General features: G+C 45.6%; 1 protein-coding gene across 2 annotated transcripts; it reads left to right on the top strand.

Moving 5' to 3' along the window:
• Positions 1-434: 434 nt before the first annotated feature.
• MGST3 (microsomal glutathione S-transferase 3) lies at positions 435-23,193 on the top strand. 2 transcript variants are annotated; one of them, XM_040229986.1, is made up of 6 exons: positions 435-1,027; positions 17,400-17,523; positions 18,663-18,736; positions 19,529-19,586; positions 22,037-22,109; positions 22,949-23,193. In XM_040229986.1, exons 2-6 carry the CDS (start codon positions 17,407-17,409, stop codon positions 23,083-23,085), a joined length of 459 nt encoding a protein of 152 aa, XP_040085920.1. In that variant the 5' UTR covers positions 435-1,027; positions 17,400-17,406; the 3' UTR covers positions 23,086-23,193. The 2 variants fall into 2 exon arrangements, with proteins under 2 accessions (XP_040085920.1, XP_040085921.1); XM_040229987.1 differs by having other exon boundaries at positions 782-1,018.
• Positions 23,194-24,233: the final 1,040 nt, after the last annotated feature.

Below are 24,233 nucleotides of genomic sequence, written 5' to 3'. Positions count from 1 at the left end.
CCAGCTTGACCCAGCCTGCAGCCCTCACTTAAAATTTCACCGCACCATGCCCAGACTAGAGGGCCTAATTGGGGCAGAAATTCGCTATCAACAATCTATGCGTCGCTGAGGCAGTGCGGTCTCCTTTCCGGAGAGCTGGAGCAGGGGGGCGGGCAGTGTGTGTGAAGATGGGGGCGAATGGGTGCGGCCATCACGCTCGAAGTGCTAGGTGCCGGATTTTGGAAAAACTAACAGGCTCTAACATCCCTAAACCCTTTCATCTGGTGAATGCAGCAATCTGGGACCGTGAGCGCCTACCCCAAACTAAACGCAGCCAGAACATACGCACCCCTCCCAGGTAACCTCTGCTTGGGCGCCCTCCCACTTCGCGCACGCGCGCTTCCGCCCTCACCGCAGAGCGCCTAGAAGGGAACTACGGTGGCTCTGCTAGGGATAAATTATTAAGGTCCTACCATGCAGCCTGGGTCGGGAAGTTCCCCTGGAGGAGGAAATGGCACCCGACTCCAGTATTCTTGCCTGGAAAATCCCATGGACAGAGGAGCCCGGTAGGCTACAGTCCATGGGGTCGCAAAGAGTCGGACACGACTGAACGACTTCATTTCACTTCATGCAGCAAATGCAACCCGAGAAATATGAACTGGCTGGGAGAGTTTAGGAAGGCGGCCACGACGGCATTTGCAGAAAGGAACAAATAAATGTATTTGGGGGTGGGAGGGTTAAATCTCCCTGGAGAATGAAATGGCAATTCATTCCAGTATTCTTGCCTGGAAAATTCCATGGACAGAGGAAGACAACCGTAAGGAGGAAGAAAATTTAGACTCTGCCCCAAAACCAGGGGCCCGGGGGTGGAACTCTGAAGTCCCTCTCGGGCACCCGGAGCCCAGCCTTGGGGGTGTGGCCTCGTGCTGCCCGGGGTTGGGGCGGGGACTGCTCCGGGCTACGCCCCACTCTGATAGAGGCCAAGGACGCTGCACCTACGCTTCCGCTGCGCACTGCGTTCTGCACCGGGCGAGCGAAGGTGATCCAGGTGAGTCCCGGCCCCTGTGGGCAGCGAAGAGAGTGGGCCTCGGGGGAGTGGGGTGGGGGGCACTTCAGCTTCTGCGCTGGGCACTGCCCATATCTCTGCCATCCCTAGCTGAACCCAACCCTAGCCAGCTCTCTCGCTGGCTCCCTTCTTTTTTCTACCTTTCCAACCCCTTTGCCCTCCATCCTTCCTATGATGTAGTGAGTTTGGAACGTCCGAGTCAGGCTAGCCTCGCTATCTAAAACTCAGGGAGATTCTCAAGGTCAACGCTTCCTCAGTTCCTTTTTTCTCCCCCGTCCCCTGAGCTGTGTGGACCCCGGGCGCTTTCTTTCTGTCTCCCGGAGCCCACCCGACTTTGCCAGCTGCATCTCTGGTGCACAGGATGGGCGCGCAGGGCACTGCAGGAGCAGCTGGCAGTGCAGGCCTGATGGGTGACACAGGTTTTTAAAGTGGCCTGCAAGCGCTGCGCCAGCTGCGGATGTGCATGTGTTGCTAGGAAGTTTCCGGGAGGGCCTCCCAGGGAATTGTGTTTATTTTCCTCCGGCCTCGTAGAAACATTTTTCCGTATGTTTGTATTGGAACCTACGAGTGGGTCATTTCCTACCGCCGCCTTAAAGCAAGAGAGGGGACGGAATCTTACTTTAGATTCTATCTTGAATTTCGGAGGAGCCCTTCGTCTGATGTGGATGCAGGGAGCCCTAGAGCCCCAGCGGTGGGGCAGCTGCAGGGCGGTAGAAGGGGCTGGGGGCTGATTGGCAGCTTATTCCCCGATGTTCTGGCTTCTGCTAACACGTTCCTCACGAAGTTTACCGCTACATTGTAGCTTCGGGGACCAGAGTGTGGGAAAGGAGGTACAAGAAAAAGACAAAGAGGGTGGGTAGGAGAAGAGCCTCGGGCTTGTGGCGTTAATCCCCTAACAGAGAAAAGGGGTTCTGGAGGGAAGGACTCCCAGCTGCCCTGCAGATGTGGCTCTGCAGGTGCTGTAGACCTGGGCGTGGTCGTGTGGAATTGCCGCAGATGTTAGGTTTCTCTGTCCGTGGGAGCTGGAGCAAGGTCATCCCCTGGGAAATCTGTAGATCATCGGGAGCCTACAGTTTCTGGGAAGCACCCAAGGTTACTGGTCACAATTACAGTCTGTGTTTAATTTAGGTCAACCAATTCAGTAATGAGCATATAGTACCCGAATCAGGGGATTGTTTATTCTCACAGGAGTTAAATTTGACTGAGTTTAATACGTTTATATCTAAAATCCAAACAAATACTTTCTGCCGGGGAAGACATTCTGTTAAGCTTCCCTCCTGACACAGTGTTACAGAAATAGAAAACTTTGTCAAGCCATTCCCCACCCCACTCCCAAATGATGTTACTATATATAAAACGGAGATACTGGTAGAGGTACTGTGTCCAGTCCCAGAAACCGCATTTCGGGGGCTTATTCCATAGATAAGGAACAAACCTGGAGAAGGGCAGTCTTACCCCTTGTTTAGACTTAATCCTGCCAGTTTAGGGTTCCGAAGAGATGCAGTCTGTGAAGGAGAACCTCTTAAGCTGGAGAATAATAAAGGAGCTGAACCTACATGGAGAAATCTGGAATGAAGTGAATGACAAATCAATCTATCAAAAAGTAATTTAGTGCCAGCTGCACAGATAACAATATCTAAATATATTCCCTATGAAGTGAAGTGAAGTCTCAGTCGTGTCCGACTCTTTGCGACCCCATGGACTGTGGCCTACCAGGCTCCTCCGTCCCTGGGATTCTCCAGGCAGGAATACTGGAGTGGGTTGCCATTTCCTTCTCCAGGAGATCTTCCCAACCCAGGGATCGAACCTGGGTCTCCCGTATTGCAGGCAGACGGTTTACCATCTGAGCCACCGGGGAATCTATATTCTCTATATTTCTATTTAAATATTCTGCATCTGTATTCAGAACAGTCTTGCCAACAACAATTGATCATGAACCATTTACCTTTTTTAAAAGCAATATTTGTTTAAAAGAATATACTGCTACGGTTTTTTGCAACTGGTTTCATTAATACTATTTGTGAGTATACTTATAATACTACTTATGAGTATACCATCCTTTTGAAAAAGAATTCAGAAGTTACCAGGTAGGTTACTACTATGTAAAATAGAATTTTTGTATTGCCTTGTCTGGTGGCCAAGAGGTTAAAGCGTCTGCCTCCAATTCGGGAGACCCGAATTTGATCCCTGGTTCGGGAAGATCCCCTGGAGAAGGAAATGGTAATCCACTCCAGTATTCTTGCCTGGAGAATCCCATGGACGGAGAAGCCTAGTAGGTTATAGTCCATGGGGTCGCTAAGAGTCAGACAGGACTGAGCGACTTCAATTGACCTTACCCTGCCTCTTATGTTGTCTACCTATTTTCCTATGGGGAAGGTATGCTACCTTCCAAGTATATTTGCAAATACCTTTAAGGACTTCAGCAATTAGAATCATCAATCCTCTGTTACCCTCTGAATTCTTTCTTGAGTCCACCTACTCATTAACTGGAACTTGTATTCTAATATTTTGGTGCCTTAATTCAATCTGTTTTATTTAACAGCCTAAGAAATTTATTTTTATCTATATGTTTTTTTTACTTCTCCAGGCTAAGAAATGTGAATGATTGTGACACAACTTCATTCTAAGTACAGACAGGCCTGAAGAGTTAGACTTGTTTCAGACAAGTGCCGCTGCCTGTGCAATTCCTTCATTCAGAGTGACTCTGAATGGAGACTCACGGGAACTCAGCAACTGCTAAGAATTACCTACAGTCCACCCACATTTCTTGTGATGGAAAATCCGAGTGGTGTCAATGTGACTCAGAGGTTTTTTTGTTCCTCTTCAGGAAGTCAGAGCTTAGTTTCACTCTGCCCCTCCGTTCCTATATAATGCTAATTAAGGGACAGGCTGTATGGGGATCATAATAAAAGAAGTGCCAATTTTGTGCTGCTTTGCTCCTTACAAACCTGTACACCTGAAAGATTAGAGGGTTTTTTTTTTTTTATTTTCTGTAATACCTCCTCTTGTCATACTGCAGTGCTGCTGCTGCTGCTGCTGCTGCTGCTAAGTCGCTTCAGTCGTGTCCGACTCTGTGCGACCCCATAAATGGCAGCCCACCAGGCTCCCCCGTCCCTGGGATTCTCCAGGCAAGAACACTGGAGTGGGTTGCCATTTCCTTCTCCAGTGCATGAAAGTGAAAAGTGAAAGTGAAGTCACTCAGTCGTGTCCGACTCTTGGCGACCCCATGGACTGCAGCCCACCAAGCTCCTCCGTCCATGGGATTTTCCAGGCAAGAGTACTGGAGTGGAGTGCCATTGCCTTCTCCAACTTCAGTGCTAACACTCATTAAAAAAAAAAGGAAAAAAAAAAACAAAGTTGGACCTTTTCCAAGTTTTTTTCTTCTTGCAATTAGAAAGCTCTCGGGCTTTAATCAGTCACAGACTTGGAGTTAATTATTAGCTTTCTATTCTCCTTAATTTATTTTATCCTCAGGAGAGGGTCTGGGGAAGTAGAAAAGTTGCTCCCCAACCTTGTTGAGAAAGGATATATAGCCAAGGGTTTAGAGCACGACTCTTGAGCCAGACCACCTGGCTGTGTGTGAATCCAGGCTTTCTCTGGATAGCTGCGTGCCCTGGGCAAATGACTTAACCTTCTCATGTTTAGTTTCCTCATCTGCAAAATGGAGTAATAATATATCATAGCGATGCTGTGAGGATTTAGATGAGTTAATATTGATGAACTACTTAGAACTGTGTTTGACACATAGTAAATAATGTATATACTAATAATAATTTTATTAATAATCGTTGATTTTCCTACCACTCTTTGTCTAGTCTATATCACTACTCTCCAGCCAACACTGGTCTCCTTTTTCTTCCTTATACAAGTGAAGCCCTTTCCTTTCTCTGCCTCTGTACTTGCTGTTTTCTCTACTATGTTCTCACATCTCACATCACATCCTTCAGGGACCTTAGTTCAGTCTCTTCCCCTCCTCCCAAGTTGTCTTCCTCCTTTTGACTCCATTTTCTGGAATGTCAGGACCTCCTTTCTCTGTCTTGATATCATTGTGACCCTGCACTGCACGTAGTACCCAGCATTCAGTAGGGGATAACACGGGGAAGGCCTCATCTTGAGGCAATACTGAGGAAGTAAGTAGGTGTGGACTTTGTTAAAGTGAGCATTCCTTCCAATGAAATGGTTTGTTCTGAATGGATTGTATCAAACCACCTCCCTTGAATGAATTGTTGTTGTTCAGTCTTTGTAACCCCATGGAGTGCAGCACACCCGGTTTCCCTGTCCTCCACTACCTCCTGAAGTTTTCTCCAGTTCATTTCCATTGAGTCAGTGATTCTATCTAACCATCTCATCCTCTGCCACCCTCGTCTCTCTTTGCCTCTCCCAGCATCGGGGAATGCGTTGTTACAAGAGTTTTATTCTCTGCTGCGTCCCATGACTTCTCCCTGTTCTCCCCGCTGTCCTCTGAGGTTGGTGTTAGGCCATGGGACGTGTTCTGCAGCCTGTCCCTGGGATCACGCCTCCCTGGAGGCCAGGCTCCAGATGGTCCATCGTGGCTCAAGGCTTCTAGGTCAGCACATCAAGGAACTCTGGCCCATAGGGCCAAGAATTCTTGGGTCAAGAATCTGTTTGGGAGAATTTATCACTGCGCAAACAAGGGAACCCAGGATTTGTTCAGTCTTACAATCGAGTATTCTTTGATTCCTGAAGAGCTGACTTGGCGGTTTTTCCCAAAGGCAATTCCATTAGGCGTGTGTGTTCAGTGTGTTTTCACGCTGAAGTCAGACTCCAGAGAAGAAGAGAGCAAGTAGTTTGCTTTGACCTTAACAGAGTATAGGCTTCCCTCGTGGCTCAGATGGTAAAGCATCTGCCTGCAGTGCAAGAGACTCAGGTTCGATCCCTGGGCTGGGAAGATACCCTGGAGAAGGAAATTGCAACCCTCACCAGTACTCTTGCCTGGAAAATTCTGTGGACTGAGGAGCCTGGTAGGCTACAGTCCATGGGGTCGCAAAGAGTCGGACACGACTGAGCGACTTCACTTAACAGAGTATGACTGTCAGTGCAGGCTCATCCAACATAACCAGGAAGCGTTCACTCAGACTTGAGCATCAAGCTGGTCCTTCACCAGCCCCTCTCCTGCTCCCAGCGAGTGTAGTGGTATAGCCATTTGTCCTCAGCTCTGACAGTTCACCAAAACATTGGAATTAAAATGACATATGTGAGGCTTCCTTATGGCCCCGTGGTAAAGAATCTGCCTGCCAATGCAGGAGACATGGGTTCGATCCCTGATCCAGGAGGATCCCACGTGACTGCAGAGCAACTAAACCCACTGCCCCACAACTACTGAGCCTGAGCTCTAGAGCCCAGGAGCTGCAGCGACTGAGCCCACATGTCGTAACTGTTGATGCTCCACAATAGAGAAGTCACTGCAACGGGAAGTCCGTACACTGCAATTATAGAGCAGCCCCCTGCCTGCCACAACTAGGGAAGGCCTGCACAGCAGCAAAGGCCCAGCACGGCTGAAAAAGATAAATAAGTGTTTTTTTAATGGCCTGTGGAACTTGAATATTTTATATTCCAAGCTGTGGCTACTTAATCTTCAATGGAAGATTTGGATTGTAGGACATTTATCTCTCAAAAAGACAGCTCTTCCATTCCCCTAACTTATAGCTGACTTCCACCTTCTGAGTGTTCTGCTAGCAGTGTTGATGAGGAATTAAAGCATGTGAGAAACTGGGAGAGACCCACTTTATGATCTGCCTCTGCTGTTTGCCTCACTTGAATTAATAATTGAGGCTGGAGAAGTGATGGCCTGCCTATTCAACTGACTTCATTTTTAGCCCTTGGAGAATTGTCTACTGAATATGCAAAATAATTGTGGAGAATAGTTCTTCTTTCCTTCTCTTAACTGTCCATGTCTTCCTTTTAAAATCTAGCTGCCATTTGAAACTTTGACTCTCAAACAGATTTTACCATCTGTTTAGCATAGAAGTTACCAGACTGGCATTTTGAAAATGTAGGATGAGCCCAAAGAAACTCTCTTTTTTTCCTCTCCCATCATGGAAATAGGGAGTTACTTTTGTGCTACTTCTCTCCAGGCTGTTAACTTTCTCCATGTAGCTTTATATGGGCTCAGCCGTCTTGCCTGGAAATAATTTTGAGGCCTTTTCCTTTGTAGATACATCTGGAGGCAGAAACGAGGCTGGACGACTACTTCATTAAAAGGGTATAGGCTGAGTAGACCTCTGACACAACTTCTGAGTTTTTGGAACCACCTCCCAGTGCTGGGTACTCATAGAAGTCCATTTGATATGGTCAGATGAAGCGCTTTAAGTTACCATCCTTGTATTATTCTCATGAAAAAATACCATGTGAAATGTAAAGTAAGGAAGATCGAATTAATAGCACAGGCAGCCAAATAAGGATTTTAATGAAGTATTGGGGAATGGCGCCAAGTCAGCTGTCGGTGCTCTAGCATTGTCCCACTCCTGGTGCATTAACAATAATAATAATAATAATAAAAACTTGAGAAATTGCTGTACCGCTGGAGAAGAGCAATCTTGCAAATGGAAGTAGGGGTTACCATTGCCCATTCTGGCTTTTATTTATTTGTTTGAGGGCAGAGAGGGAGTTGAAAGTTGAAATCCTCTCTCCCTTGAAATATTTGATTGATTTTCATTTAGTAAAAGATAAGTTGTTTTAACTTCATGACTCAAAAGTCATAAATTATTTGAGACCGTTGCCCAATGCGCCAGCTTGCCTTTTGCTCCATTTGTGCACGGCTGATTGTGCCTGGGGAATTTCTTTTGGCAGCTCAGAGGGAGTGGAGTGAATAGTGAAGGAGAGCTTTACCCCAGGAGTACTCTGCTGAGTGTAGTTAAGGAAGTTCTCTGATTAATCCTTTTGTAACTGAAGGAACCCCTGCCCCAATGAGATAAGGGGAGTGCTGGCAGAAGCGGGAATCGGAGGAAATAGTAAATGAAGTATAGGCACTGCAGTGGTGGTGTTTCTAGGAGAGTCAGCCAGTCATTCCTGGAGGAGCGTACCTTAGCCAGATAGCATAATGAACCCCATGAATTCAGGCAGTGGAAAAGAGCGTATCTTCTAGTGGTGAGACAACACAGCCTCACTTGAGTCCTAAAGTGAGACTTGACGGTGGTGTCTTGTAGCTTTTAAAAAACCCACTGCCTATTCGCTGGCTGTACCAAAGACTTGTTGCTCCGAGTACTGCTCCTTCCACCGCAGACGGCAAGGCCCCACCAGTCACCAGGGCACCAGTGTTTTCTGATCTCCCCCTAGAAACCCACTGGTCTGCTCCCATGCCCCACCTGCTTAACTACGCTTCCTAGATTTTTTCCCTCCAACCTGATATGTGCTCAGAAAGTTATGTTTGGCCAGTAATAAACATTTTGATAAATAAAAAAGTTACAAACAGAAATGCTGCTGTTTAAATATATATATTATAGGAGTCATTTGGTTTCTAAGGTATTCTCAAAATATGCAAACATCCAAAGGTAGAGCCCGAGGCTGGTGAGGGTCCATCGGGAAGAAAGGCTGCCTGGGAAGGGGTGGGACTTGTACAGGCCGTATTGGCCGGATTGGACAGTGGGAGCGAATTCAGGAGGGAGCGCTGCCCAAGATGTATTCCCTTACAGCCCACTTGTCTCTTGACCTTCGACACGTGGACTCCACTTTCTGCTATTCCTCTAAAGCCTGGCCGCACAGGGTCCCCCTCACCAAAGTCAAGGGCATATTCTGTTCATGATTCTTCACAGAGGGGTCCACTTTTCAGAATTCTTTCTTCTTTACCTTTAGGGTCTCTCCATTTTCCTACCTGGAAAGTTCTTTCCATGTGTTGGGGTTGAATCCGCCCCGAGGCTCACGTGGTTAACGATGGTCATGTTTGCTTAATCAAGCACCTTTCCCTTTGGAAAGTGATGCTTCCTCTGCTAACACTTAACAGTTGCATACCCTTTCTTCTTCTGCTCATCTCATCTTAGTCCCTTGAGGGAGAAGCAGGAAGTATTGAAACGTTACAAGGCGTGTAAAGACCCTCTCACAGTCTGGACCTGACTCTCTAACCTTATCTCCAGCTGTTCTCACCATTCCCTGGAGTCCAGGCCTTTTCTTACCCAGAGCCTTTCTTTGCGCTTGCTCTTCCCTCTGATTGGAATGCTCTTTTCCTCGGTGTTGGATGGCTGTTTCTTCGGCATTCATGTGTCAGAGCAGATGCTGGCTGTAGAAAAGCAGTCTTTCCGCAGATGGTCCTGCTGCAGTAGCCCCCTCCCCCAGCCATCCGCTTTTCACCACTGCCTTGCATGTTCTCCATAATAGTCATTGCTGAGGACTTCCCTGCCGTCCACTGGTTAAGAATCTGCTTTGCCAATGCAGGCGATGCAGGTTCAATTCCTGGTTGGGGAACTAAGATCCCACATGCTATGGAGCAACTAAGCCTGCATGCTACAACTAGCGAATCTGTGCACCATAATGAAGGATCCTGCATGATGCAGCTAAGACCTGGTGCAGACACACTCACACACACGCACAAAGTCATTGCTCTCTCAGGTTAACTTTGCGTATTCTTTGTCAGTCTTCTGTCATTAGAATGTCAGTGCATTGAGATCAGGGACTGCGTCTTGTCCACTGCTGTATTCCCACACCTAAACAGTGCCTAGCATAGAATAGACACTTTGTATACTGTGGTTGAGTAAATGAATTAAATGTTCTCATGCTGTCCACACTAGGAAATTAACTTCTTCTGTCATTATGCTGTCCACCTCGGGAATCTAATAGACCAGCTTTTTGCCACATTTGAATCTATCCCAAACTATCAGAATTCATTCCTAAGTCAGAGCACATTACTGATTTGTAGAAAAGTCGATATCCTCCTTATTTAGGGGGTATTCACAAAGATGGACAGATATGTATACTTGCCAGGATGTACGATATGTCTTTGTGTTTGGATCAACATTTAATAAGTGTTCATACCAGATGCTTAGTCTAGCTTATTTCATTTAACTCCTCAAACCATCCTGTGAAGTAAAATGTATTCTTCAATTTCGCAGAGAAATTAAATAACATTTACAAGCTTCCAGAGGTGGGGTCTGAACATGAGTCTAACTCCAGCATTCTCACTGTCTGTGCTTTCTTAGATTTTCCCATAGCAGAAGACAAAACATAAACAGTATTCAAGTCTGCTAGGAATAAAAACATTCCCAAAAGGATTTCTGCTATTAAATAAGAGACAAGAATTTTCTAAATAAAAAGGAAAACTAATTCTTTTTAAACCTTCAGTTTAATGTTCTCTCAACTGTTTTGACTTAAGTGTGCCAGGAAGTAGTTAACTAGAAGCAAATACCTCTGTAATTACTAAGGAGAGAATAGAAACACTTGTGTCCTATTTCTGCCTTTCCCCAACCCATTTAGCTTCATTTTTGAGAGGAGTTTTTAAAAATATTTGTTTTGGCTGCATCAGGGCCTGGTTGTAGCATCTTTGGTTGTAGTGCGGGCTTAGTTGCCCCTGGGCATGTGGGATCTTCGTTCCCTAACCAGGGATCAAACCCACATCCTATTGATTGAGAGGTGGATTCTTAACCAATGGACCACCAGGGAAGGCCCTGGTGGGGAGTTTTTGTACTTGGTTTCTGATTATTGCTATGAAGGAAAAATCTGGAATTGAGTATTTGTTTTCTTATTTGCCTACTTCCTCCAATAGAACATGAACTTCCTGAGGGCAGGGGCCAAATCCAGCGTATCATCTTCTCTCTTACACCAGCCCACGGAGCAGCCGTAGTAGGCACGCAATGAACCCGACAAGTAAATGAACACTTTACTGCACTTTACTGCACTCGGCCCCAGGCAGTATGAGGGTGTCTGGCTACAGGGAAGGCTCGCATGACTAGAGTTTGCTGATTTCCATGGTCTGTACTAGAAGTCTGCTTCCTTCTGGATACTCCTGCTTGTCAGATAACCTATTATAACATGCTGGCTATTAAGAGTTTGGAAAAAAGGGGCATGTGTGTAGTTATAAGCTATGTTTGCTCTCTTAAAATGGTAATTCAAAATTATAAATTCTTAAATGTTTCCTATTATCATATATTCAAACATCGCCTTTTATCACTGAATCAGAGCAAAGACAGTTAACAGAACATTAGCACACACAGTGTAACCTGATATATAACATTCTTGGGTACTTACTATGTGGCAGGTAGCTTGATGGTATTTAGAGACAGTGTCCCTATTTAGCTTTACAACTACTGTATGAAGTGGGGTAGGAGCCATGATCATCTCCAGTTAACAGGCAAGGAAGTCGAGGCTGCTGAAAGACACTGAGTAATTTTCTTGAGGACACACAGCTAGGAGTATGAGATCCACGTTCTAAACCCAGACAATTTGATTTCAGAACTGCACCCTTAGCTGCAAGGCTGTGTACTGCGCTTAGTGGGTAAGTAACAGGGTTCAAGCTAAAAGTCAGGTCTGACTCTTTCACTCCATTATAACATACTGCCTGTTCTTTTGTCTCCTCAGTTACTAATTATTGTCAGACCATTTTTTTTGCTGGTTTCTTTTTTAATTTACTTATTTTTTTTTATTGTACTCTATTTTATTTTTATTTTTTTATTTTATTTTTTTTTTTTTTAAATTTATTTATTTATTTTTAATTTTTACTTTACAATTCTGTATTGGTTTTGGCATAGATTGACATGAATCCACCACAGGTGTTCATGCGTTCCCAAACATGAGCCCCCCTCGATAATTGCTTTACAATGTTGTATTGGTTTCTGCTATACATCAGCATGAATCAGCTATAGGTAACATATGTCCCCTCCATCTTGAACCTCCCCACCCCACCCCTCCAGGTTGTCACAGAGCACCGGGTCGAGCTCCCTGCTCAGCCAGCAGAGTCCCGCTGGCTATCCCTTTTACGTACGGCAAGGTATATGCTCTAGTGCTACTTCCTCAGTTCATTCCCCCCCTCCTCCCCCACTGAGTCCGCAGGTGTATTCTCTCTGTCTGCATCTCTGTTGCTGCCCTACTATAGATTCATCAGTACCATTTTCCTAGATTCCATATATATTCATTAATATATGGTATTTTTCTCTTTCTGACTTACTTCACTCTGTATAACAGGTTCTAGGTTCATTTACCTCACTAGAACTGACCCAGATTTGTTCATTCTCATGGCTGCGTAATATTCCATTGTGTGTATGTACCACGGCTTTCTTATCCATTCGTCTGCCGATGGACCTCTAGGCTGCTTCCGTGTCCTGGCTATTGTAAACAGTGCTGCAGTGAACACTGGGGTCCATGTGTCTTTTAGAATTGTGGTTTTCTCAGGGTATGTGCCCAATAATGGGATTGCTGGGTCATATGGTAGTTTTAGTCCTAGTTTTTAAAGAAATCTCCGTACTGTTCTCCATAGTGAGTGACTTTATCAGTTTACATGCCCATGACCAGTACAAGAGGGTTCCCTCTTTTATCCTCATTCTGTCTAGCATTTATTGTTTGCAGATTTTTTTTTTATCGTGGCCATTCTGACCGGTGTGAGGTGAAACCTCGTTGTAGTTGTGATTTGCATTTCTCTAATAAGTGATGTTGGGCATTTTTCCACGTGTTTCTTAGCCATCTGTATGTCTTCTTTGGAGAAATGTCTGCTTAGGTCTTCTGTTAGGCCATTTTTCATATAACTTTTGGGCATATATTTGCTCATTTTAGACATTCTAGAAAGGTACAAAGGAAAATCTAATTCAGCCGTCTAAAAACAACTATGCTTATGATTTTGATATTTTCTTCTTTAATTTTTTCTATTATTGAGAAAACTAAGGTATACACTTTGCTGTCTTTTTTTAACCTAACATTCTGTATTTTAAATCTGTTTCACCATCTGAAATATTTCACTATTTTTGATAATTCTATTCTATTTTATGGCCATCTTATTTATTTAGGTAGTCCTCTTTGTTTGGACATCTGTACCATTTATGTTTTTGCTGTTATAAACAGTGCTGACGTGAATGTCTTTGAACCATATCTGTTTGCCTCCCTGATTACTACCTTAGGATTCCCAGTAGAATTATTGAGCATTTAAAAAATATGAACAGTATAAAGCATACTACCTGCTTTCAGGCTGTGCTCTAGATGGTTCTGTTTCACATGTCCCCCAGAAGCATGTAACACTGCAAAGTAACTAAATAAATTTTTATTTGTAGAGATCATAAATTTTAATCTTTACAGCTGGTGTGTGACTAACCTTGAAAACTGCATGAAAATTAACAAGTGCTATTATACAACCAAGATAGTTACAGAGTAATCTATACTGGTCATGAAAGTTCCGTTCCAAAAGGACCAACATGTGTCTGTCACCATGTAGAAGGCAAAGTCTAGGGCAGAGTTCCCACCCCACGAACCTTATCTTGCTGGGTGGATATATGGGTTGCTGGTGACACAGAGCAGGTATATAATCAACGAACCGTGGTGTGCAGTCCAAATGAGTGCTCCTGTCAAAGGGAGGTTTATATTCCACATATCAGCTTCTCAAGCCTGTGCCCGGGAGCTATCTACTAGCTGCGGGCGGCCCAGCCTTGGGTGTGGCTGATGCTGCCTGGGACATGGCTGATGTGAGCTGAAGTGCCTCCCCTTTCCCAGGGCACACACCCGAACCCACGACAGGTTGCAAGTGTCCAGCTCTCTGCCCCTGGATTTCTCAGAAAATAGGGATTCATCAAATGAAGATTTTTTTTTTTTGACCCCCTAAGTGAATTAAACGGATTCTTTTCTTAAAGAACAAGCTGTAAGCATTTTCAATCCCCATGGGATTTGTGTCTTCATCAGCTATAGTGACAGAGCTTTTCTCTGTGCTCTGATCTCTTTCTCCAGGAATTCATACATCCCAATTGCTTCCATTGTTTCAGTAGATACCTTAAGGGGGATAAAAAGGAAACTGACATGGGTTAGGCACATACTTCATGCCAGGCACTGTGCCGAGTGGAGGGATCATTTCGAAAGCCACCTGGACTTACAGCTTGCTTCGTTTATTCTACAGCTTTCTATAAGCACACACTCTGTGCTTGGCACGGAGGATGCTGGGCAATTGGCTGCTCTCTCTATTCTAGTCCTGATCACGCCAGCTGGGAAGTGCTGGCTGCAGTGCCTGTGAAGCAGGACTCCTCACTGGGTAAAAGTGCATGGAGGTGTCTGGGCGGGCTGAACAGGCTTGGCTGCGGCACTTGTGCAGGTGTGCCCGTGGCTCCTGCAGGGAGAGCCTCGGGGAGGGCCTCCTGTCTCTTCCTGCCCCTGGCACATTTACAGTTTCTGACCCATTACACCATCTTTTGCAAACCACCTACTTTAGCGTCGGACTCTAGGTCCCCCTTAATGTAAATTCTCTGCCCTTCAGAGGTCATGCTCCTGCTTCTGCTTGCCCCGACCCCGATTCCTTCTCCCCCAGTACCTATCACCGCAGTAGCGTGTGAGGAGACACACTTTCATTAGGGTGTGACTGCCTGAGCATGTCCTCCAAAATTGCATTGATATTTGGAAGAGGAGCACAGTAGTAAACATTAATTTCTAATTGCAGATTTTCTTAAACATTTGTGTATTAGTTATTTATTTGACTGCACTGAGTCTTAGTTGCGGCATGCAGGATCTTTAGTTGGAGCATTAGAACTCCTGGTTGCAGTATGTGAGATCTAGTTCCCTGACCAGGGATTGAACCTGGGTCCCTTTCACTGGGAGCATGGAGTCTTAGCCAGTGGACCACCAGGGAAGCCCCAAATTGCAGAGTTTTGAGCAGTTGCCTTTCCAAGTTCATTGCCAGGAGTAGAAACATCTGCTCAAAACTCTGTCCTGCCACCTACCATCTTCTACCCAAACCCTTACAGTACAGAGAAACAGAGGCCAGTGACTTGGCCACGAATTCGAATGTTTTGCCAGGGCTAGTTGGAGTATTTGGGGGAAAATTCTACAGCCTGTTCTGGTCTTAGCTCTGCCTTCACCTCGCTACCTATGCCTCTATTTCCTTTTCTGTAAAATGGAACTTAAATGGGATTTGGGGGAAGATTACAAGCATGCTGAAAAGTCACAAGGTGACCCCAGGCTGTGAGGGAGCCCAGCCTGCCATCCAAGAGCTGAAACTTTGATCTAAACCAGATAGGGAAGTAAGTCATTCAGTCGCTCTTTGCGACCCCATGGACTATACAGTCCATGCAATTCTCTAGACCAGATTACTGGAGTGGGTAGCCTTTCCCTTCTCCAGGGGATCTTCCCAACCCAGGGGTCGAATTCAGGTCTCCCGCATTGCAGGTGGATTCTTTACCATATAAATTTACCAGATTCCTGACCATATAATTCTTAAACAGGCAGCTTTTGGCATAGTCAGAGACAGCTTCATTTTCAATAGCCTGTTTGGCCTAGACGTGTTGAGCTCCAGGGTAATCAGGTAGTCGTGTTTATTTTAATTTTCAAAGAGGTGTTTGGTATTCACTCTGAATTTTTGTTTTACTATCTACTACTAAAGCTTTCTCCCCAAGCTGATTTTCTAAACTCTGAAAATGACTAACTCTAGAAGAGAATGAGGGCAGGGGAGCTTGGAGGGCAACCAGAGACTCCTTGCTCTCTGCAGCCACACGTGATGGCCCAGGAGAGGCTGACCTGGTGGTGACTTTGGTGCTGAGTCATGGGAATGGCCCTTTCCAGAATGTGTCTGCGGTCCTAAAGAAGAGGGTGATGGGTACCCCTCAGCGCGCAGCTCCAGGTGAAGAAAGAATATAGCAAGGGAAACTGATGGAAATTATTGTGAAACATGGTGAGGAGTGGGCAGATTTTAGGATTTTGTTTTCAGATGTTATTTTGCAGATGTAAGGGAAACTTAAACTTTTAAAGAGTTGAGCTGTTTACAGGCCGCAGATTCCACACTGAGAAAGATGCTGTGACTCCAGTGTCAATTCAGCTCTGAATCGTCAAGTGGAATTGAAAGGGGACCTCGGAACCTAATCGGAATCTAAATTTGAATCCCAACTCTGCTACTTTCTCTTTTAGACCTTTGGAACATTACTTAACTTCTGGGCATTCTTTGGAAGATGGGGAGAATACTATCTGGTAGGGTTGTTAGTGAGGATGACTGGAAACATTTTGGAGCAGGGTAACCCCCTCCTAGGCTTACGGGAGAGATGGTAGCCAGACAATTAGCAAGGATGGAAAGCTCTAAGCTGAAGGCAGAACACACATAGGAGCTGTCGGCCTGCGGCATCCGTGCACGTGGCGGGCCAGCGGCTGAGAGCTTGGGAAGTGTTGTTGCTCTTTCTCTATGTGCTGCCGTGCTCTTTGGACATCTGGTGATAAAGCTCAGAGAGGCTGGAGGTAGCACCGACTACTTTGAAATTATTAGGGCTTCTTCCCAACCACCAAGTTTTCTTCTTAGCCTGCCTTCTTTCCCTCCTGGGGCAGGACAGGAACTCGAAGAGCTGAAACTGCCGAATACTGAAAAATGCTGAGATGAGCTTTTTTTCCCTCCAAACATTTCATTAAGAAATTTTTCAAACATGTAGAAAAGTTGAAAGAATTGTACATTTATCATACATATATCTAACACAGGTTCTAGAATTCATATTTTGCTATATTAGCTTATATTGTCATTTTTGATACATTTCAAAGTAAGTAGCATTGCAGGCACCAGGACACAGCATGGGGTTAGTTTTGAAGTATTGATTTGACGAACACCTTGGGTTCTCCAGGAGCTGCTCAGAGCCCCGTTCTGCTCTCGAAGCACTAAAAACAATGCCTTCCCTTCCAGTGTGATGTTTCTGCTGCTGCACTAGCACATGCCTCAGGATCCAAGGGAGGCCTAGAGGTTCCTGCCCTCAGAGTGTCCTCCATGCCACCAGACAAACGAAAGCCTGCAGTCACTGTGCACTTACTGGTTTATACCCCGTTTCTCTCTCTCTCTTTCTGTTTTTCCCTTTTTGTCTATCCGTCTCCTTCTGGTAATCTTTTAGCATTTTGCCTTATGAAATATTTTTTTAAATTGTGGTTTTTAGTGGCCAGACCATCCTATGGCAATGACCCCTGCCGTGGTTTAGATAAATCTCATAAATGCAGTGTTGATCAAAGGGACTCCAGCACAGCAGAGCATGTGATCGTGAACTTTTCTGTGCGTATATTGCAGACTTCAGTCATTTTTTTTTAGAGATTCTGCTGGGTGGTTAATATCTCTGACTACCTCTTAAAGCCATCAGATCACTCACACCTCTCTTCCATCTGTAGGGATATGCTTGCTGGTAACAGAGCATCGCACTCCTGAGACCTCCTGTGGCACAGTGCCCTTGGTGCCGGGCGGCACCCTCATGTGTTCTTTCTCCCACAGAGTCAGGATGGCCGTGCTCTCTAAGGAATATGGTTTCGTGATTCTAACTGGTGCTGCCAGCTTCTTGATGGTAACTCATCTAGCCATCAATGTTTCCAAGGCCCGCAAGAAGTACAAAGTGGAGGTGAGTGGGAACACAGTGGTGCCGTTATAGGCGTGTCGGGGGCAAGAACACGTTTGCAGCCACGGAGGGAGAGGAGAGATGCTAGAGGTACTAGCGCTGTCCCTATTAGAAGCTCTGCCCCTGTCTGGCAGGAGCCAAGAAAGGAATACAGGCCCCTGCTAGAGAGTCACTTCGGTCTAGTTTCCCTTTCGTCTCTTCTGTAGAAAAACGAGGTGTGCTTTTGTCTGGAGCTCTTTGCTGGGAAGAGAGTTATTTCCTAAAGGAGGTTAAGCAGGGAACTCCCTGGTGGTACAGTGGTTAGGACTCCATGCTTTCACTGCTGAGGGCCTGGCTTCAATCCCTGGTTAGGTAACTAAGATCCCACAACCTTCGAGGTGTGGCCAAAGATAAATAACATTTTAAAAGGGCGGGGGGCGGGGGGGGTTAAATAGCAGTTGTTTTCTGGTGTGCCAGTTTAAAATGATGTCTTCTGGTGACTTCCCTGTCTCCCGAGTAGCAAAGAAGCACCTCTCGCCACGGTTATCCCGTGCTTGGACGTTGAGACGTAGGGGGAAGGTCTCCTGAATGCTTCCTTGAGTTCCAGCTCATCTAGAAGGGATAATGACTGAAGCGGTCCCTGGAGAGCAGTTGGAAATGTCGACTCTGTTGAATAATTATAATCGGGCTCCCTAAGTAGAACTCCTTTTGAAGTTCCCACGTCTAGTTTCTTTTTTTTCAATGTACACATCCATTAACATTCTCACACACAGTTTCTGTTCCCCTAGTAAGGGAACCTTAAAGAATGTGGTATCTGATTGACTGTTGGCACGGAGCTATTTCCCAGTTGCTGCTCAGAGTGCATCTCAAAGCCACCAGTGATGGCATAATGTCAACAAGAGCAGTGAATTTCGTGCATGCTGCCTCCGTCCCTTGAATGGCACAGACATACATCCTTGTCCTGGATATTAATAGACCCAGGCTGAATCTGCCTCTGAGAATGAGACCTCTCTCGCTGCATGTGTTTAAGCAGAAATTGAATGATCATCTACCAAAGTTATGACAGAAGATCCTTTGGGATACATTGTCTTTAAGGCTGATTGTAACTCTCAACACTGAATGCTACTTTTGACCATATGATCACACGCACTTTGTTTTCACAGTATCCTACCATGTACAGCACTGACCCTGAAAATGGGCACATCTTCAACTGCATTCAGCGAGCTCACCAAAACACGTGAGTGCTGGCCCGGCTGGGCCCCTGAGACATCTGCAGAGTGGGTGCTTTCTGTCCTACACCTCATCCCTTGGTTTGCTGAGTAATTGGGATGATGATCATGGATACTCATTAAAAGTATCATAAAATGTGTTTATGAACAGATTAAAATAAACATTAAGCAAAATTAAGCGTTATTAGGATGGTGAGAGACTGGATAAAACTTTTCTTTCCATTTCTTTTTTTAAATTGAGGTTGATTTACCTTGTTGCTGTGTTATTTTCAGCAAAGTGATTCAGTTATACCTACATTCTTTTCCATGACAGTTTTCTACAGGCTATTGAATACAGTTCCCTGTGCTATACAATAGGACCTTGTTGTTTACACATTCTGCGTATAATAGCTGACATCTGCTAACACTAACCTCCCACCCCATCCCTCCCCCAACATGTCTTTAATGCTGCGGTACTCTTCTGCAGTATTTGCAACGAGTCTTCTCTAAACTGATGCTGAATGTCCCAGCCTAGGGGGTGAAAGGCTTTGAGCTCTGTAAACAAGTGACTCTAATTCGCCTCATCACTTTGTTAGCTTTGAGGTCTTGGATACACTGTCTTCTGAGTTACCTCTAATGCCAAGCAAAGCAAAAGAAGGTAGATGATCTTAGTGGTCCGGGCTTCTGCCTCTACTCAATGATTATTTTTACTCTCAAATTTCTAACTTGGCAAGTAAGAATGTAAAAAGTTCTTAGTTTTACATGGACATACTTAAGTAGGGTGCTTTTCTTAAAAACAAGTGTTTTTCTATCTATTCCAGGTTGGAAGTGTACCCTCCCTTCTTATTTTTTCTAGCTGTCGGAGGTGTTTACCACCCAGTAAGTACTGAGCACACACAGCACAAGTGTTTTTTTTGGGGGGGGGGGGGGGGTAGAGGAGGGATGCATCCAATTAGATTTAGTAGATTGAATTCACTGAGCCTTTGGGGAGAGAAGAGGAAATGAACATTTAATGAACATCTTTGATGTCTAGGCACCATATATTTTAAAGAATTAAAAGACCCTGGTTCGATTCCTGGGTCGGGAAGATCCCCTGGAGAAGGAAATGGCAATCCACTCCAGCACTTTTGCCTGGAAAATCCCATGGACAGAAGAGCCTGAAAGGCTACAGTCCACGGGGTTGCAAAGAGTCGGACACAACTGAGCGACTTCACTTTCACTTCTTACAAAGTTTCTTAAAGCAGCTAGAATTTTTCCCATTTTTTTTTTCAACAGATGAGAAACCTCCTGAATACTGTATAACTTTCTCAAGATCAAATAACTAGACTAAAAAAGTCATAATTTGAACCCAGGACTGTCTGCTCCTAGGAGGTTCATGTTTATCGAGTTTTCCTTTGCTGTATTTATTCAGGCAACAGAAATTTCCTGGACGCCTGAAGTTATTGCAGTGACCAAAACAGGCACAGACTCCTGGTCTCATGCACTGACTCTTGGCTGGGGTTACAGACGAGAAAGTAATGCAGGTATTGGGTTGGCCAGAGAGTTCATTTGCGTTTTTCCACTTGTCTTATAGAAAATCCCAAACAGACTTTTTGGCCAACCCAATACATGATGTCAATTCAGTTCAGTCGCTCAGTTGTGTCCGACTCTTTGCGACCCCATGCACTGCAGCGCGCCAGGCCTCCCTGTCCATCCCCAACTCCTGGAGTTCACCCAAACCCATGTCCATTGAGTCGGTGATGCCATTCAACCATCTCATCCTCTGTCATCCCCTTCTCCTCCCGCCTTCAATCTCTCCCAGCATCAGGGTCTTTCCCAATGAGTCAGTTCTTCGCATCAGGTGGCCAAAGTATTGGAGTTTCAGTTTCATGCATCGTGTAGTATGTTCGAAAGTGGTGCACCCCACAGAGGAAGCACAAGCGGGGATGGTGGAGAGGGAATGCTGGGGGACAGTGCTGAGGGGCGCAGTCAGGAGGGGTTCCTTGCTGCGAAGTTGACGCTTAGGCAGTTGGGAGGGAGCACATGCCTCCAGACACCTCCAGGCAGGGATGGCCAGGGGAAGCCCTGGAGCAGGAGCCGGTCTGGTCTGCCTGGTGCGCAGTGAGCAGCACGGCTTCGGTGGTGGGCAGAGGGTGAGGGCAGGACCGAGGGGGACCTCGGCGCCCTGTGAGCCCTAGGTTTGGTCACTGCACCTTATCTAAATAAAGCAAGGTTCTCTGGTTAGTTGCTGTTTGGGTCTTGCTTTGGACAGAAACTTTCCTTTCAAGAGGCCAAATGTCCCCTCCATTGGGTTGTGACCAGAGGACCAGTACCTCACATTTCGGGTTCTGAGATTTCATAAGCCTCTGTTCCTGTCCTGCACCCCAGGATCCCGTTCCTTGAGCTTAGTTCTTTAAAAATACTCTGAGACTACTCTGAGGACAAGCGCCTAATGCAGCTCCTGGGTTTACAGAGTAACCTAATAGAGGCTACAGACCTCCTAGATAGGGACATATGTGCCTGGGTGTTTATTGATAGTTGTTTCATACGCCTACTCATATTTAACACTCCCTAAAATCATGGAAACAAACAAATAAAAACCCTGAAGTAGGAACCTCACCCCACTGACGACAGTGCTGAGTTGGAAAGATGCGACGACTGCGGCACCCAGTGACTCACGTCCTCACCTCTTCTCTCCTTCTCCCTGGCCTCTTTGGACCACATGGATTGTCACCCCAGGAGGGCGGCCAAATGGAAGGATTTTTCCATCTCACATGGGTTTTTCCTCTGTCTCCTGAAGGGTGTTGGAAACAGGGAGACTGTCCCCCCACAAGACTGCATATTCTGGGGTTCAGAACACAGCACCCTCTCTGGCTTTTTCTGGGCGAGCCCCACACGTAGGCGTAGGGTGCAGCGTAGCCCCTCGGAGCCCTCTGGGGGCCCTCACTGATGAAGCAGCACTCAGCAGCGGAGCGCCCAGGCCGCTGCCCACAGTGCTCCCCCCAGCCCTGCCTCTCCGCTGCCCTGCAGCCCCTAGGCCTGCCCCTCCCAGAGCAGAGCCACCGTGCTGTAGCACCCTGACTCCTCCAGGGCAAGCCTGGCGGTTCCTGCCATCCCACCTCCCGAGGAGCAGGCCAGCAGTCAGGCCTGCGAGCAGTGCACAGAAGGATCACAGTGCTTTGATTCTCCTGACTGAAAGCAATTTCATTCTACCCTCACTTTGGTAGGGAGTATTTTACCATATCTGTGAAATCGTTAACTTTTTATTAAAGTGTGTAATCAATCCTCGATGTTAATAAACATCTGCCTGTTTCTCAAATGCAAACGCTGACAGAGCCCTTCTATTTTAGCGTGTAGCTTCTGGCTTGGGCTTGGCCTGGATCGTTGGACGAGTCCTCTATGCTTACGGCTATTACACAGGAGGTAAGGACACGCTGCTATCTGCCAAGGAAACAAAGTTAAAATCCTGCGCTACTGCACTTTCCTGCTTCGCAAGGCTTTTCAAAAAGCAAAGTACCTTAATTTACTTTGTCTTTCTGTAACTGGATAACCAAGTTGTAGCTATCAAAGTAACTTGATAACCAAGGTGAAAGATTGGTTATCTTCTTTACTTTTGTTAACCTTTGAATAGAATTTAATAACAAAGCTCATTTTTATTGAACATTTTCAGTGTGTCTGTTGCTGTTCTTAGAACAGCATAGCATTTACATAGAACAGCATAGCAGAGCTGTTCCTTAGAACGGCATAAACGACCTCAGCATATGTCGTTTAGCCCTATAACAATTCCATGACATAGATAGTATTCATATATAGATGAGGAAACAGGCTTAGAAAGATTAAGACTCCAGATCACAGAGCTACTAAGTGTAAACTAGAAAGCCAGGATTCAAACCCAGGCAGTCAGACTTCAGATCCCCTGCTCCTCAGCTGTACTATAAATGGTGTTTCTGAGAGACAAGTCGGGAAGAGACTCTTCTGGCTGTGTTTACCTTTCAGAAGAGGAAAAAAAGTTCCCAAAGATCCTAAAGCAAAGGTGCTCTAATTATTATCCTATAATTTGTGTTAAAGTCCAATACCATTGTGACTCTTTACCTGCAGTTTCTGACAGTTGACAGCTTAGGCTGAAGAGTTGCCTGACCTCTTGAGACCAAATGGTCTAACGTACAACCCCAAGTGCCTTGATAGTATGACTGGTGGATGTTGACAGCATTGTAATTGTGGAGCGTCCCCAGTAACTTCTGTTCTTTCCTCTTTTTTTTTAGAACCCAGAAAGCGGCAGCGGGGAGCCCTGAGCTTCATCGCCCTCATTGGCCTGATGGGCACCTCTGTGTGCTCTGCCTTCCAGCATCTTGGTTGGGTTAGAACCAGCTTGAACAGCGGGTGCAAGAGCTGCCACTGAAGAATTATAGGGTTTTTTGAAACTCTCATTCATTTTGAGTGACTTTTATTTTCACTTACATTTTTTTTTCTTGAATAAAATCTTCGCTGGCGTGAGCCTCATACCTAACCCTGACTCTATCATTTAATTCTTTTTGAGTCTTTATCTAAAATATAAGTATCCTGTTCCTCCTAAATGAGCGAGGGGCCACAGGTATTAAGCACCCCTTCTACCCTGCCAGAGGATCTTTACTTAAGGTGTGAGCTGAGAAAATGTCTAATTGTGAAAATATTTGTAAGCATGCCCACTGAGCCACCTGGGAAGGCCCCCCCAATCATGCCATGGCAGTGAAAACCTGAGGCTTGAAGGAAAGTCTTTTTGTGCTAGTTGGGATATAAGATTCTCTTATCACTTGCTAATATATAGAATGACAATAGGATTTTTAAAAATCTCTACTGAAGATTGCTTCTAATAGTTAAAAACTGAACGTGAAGTTGCTCAGTCAGGTCTTACTCTTTGCAACCCCACGGACTGTAGCCTACCAGGTTCCTCCATCCATGGGATTTTTCAGGCAAGAATACTGGAGTGGGTTGCCATTTCTTTCTCCAGGAGATCTTCCTGACCCAGGGATTGAACCCCACATTGAGGGCAGACATTTTACAGTCTGAGCCACCAAGTGACAGACTAAGATTATGAAAGTTAATAAAGATGAATCTAATTTTCTGCCTGTGTATGCTAAGATCTGATTGCATAGGTACAAATGGAGGACATCCTTAGCAACAAAATACAGAAGACTTAAACAGCTTTAGCTGCCTCTTACCTTGGACGTGGGATATCTTTTCACATCTGCTCCAGCAAAGTGCAGCCACTGCTCCTTACCTTAGATGTGGGGTATCTCTTCATGGCTGCCACCCCTGACGTTGGACATGGGGTAGCTCCTCTCAGCCGCCACCCCTGACCTTGGACGTGCCCAATATGCTACTGGAAATCAGTGGAGAAATAACTCCAGAGAGAATGAAGGGATAGAGCCAAAGCAACAACAATACTCAGTTGTGAATGGGACTGGTGATAGAAGCAGGGTCCAATGCTGTAGAGAGCAATATTGCATAGGAACCTGGAATGTTAGGTCCATGAATCAAGGCAAATTGGAAGTGGTCAAACGAGATGGC

Source organism: Oryx dammah, unplaced genomic scaffold (assembly GCF_014754425.2).
Source record: "Oryx dammah isolate SB20612 unplaced genomic scaffold, SCBI_Odam_1.1 HiC_scaffold_28, whole genome shotgun sequence".
Lineage (NCBI taxonomy): Eukaryota > Metazoa > Chordata > Mammalia > Artiodactyla > Bovidae > Oryx > Oryx dammah.
This window is presented reverse-complemented; position numbering and strand designations above follow the sequence as displayed.

What these genes read in the sequence shown, in the direction of transcription:
- MGST3 (XM_040229986.1), top strand. Translation starts at nt 17,407, where the DNA reads ATGGCCGTGCTCTCTAAGGAATATGGTTTCGTGATTCTAACTGGTGCT. An exon ending in GCAAGAAGTACAAAGTGGAG is followed by an intron (nt 17,524 to 18,662) that starts GTGAGTGGGAAC and finishes TTGTTTTCACAG; the next exon opens with TATCCTACCATGTACAGCAC. An exon ending in TCGGAGGTGTTTACCACCCA is followed by an intron (nt 19,587 to 22,036) that starts GTAAGTACTGAG and finishes CTTCTATTTTAG; the next exon opens with CGTGTAGCTTCTGGCTTGGG.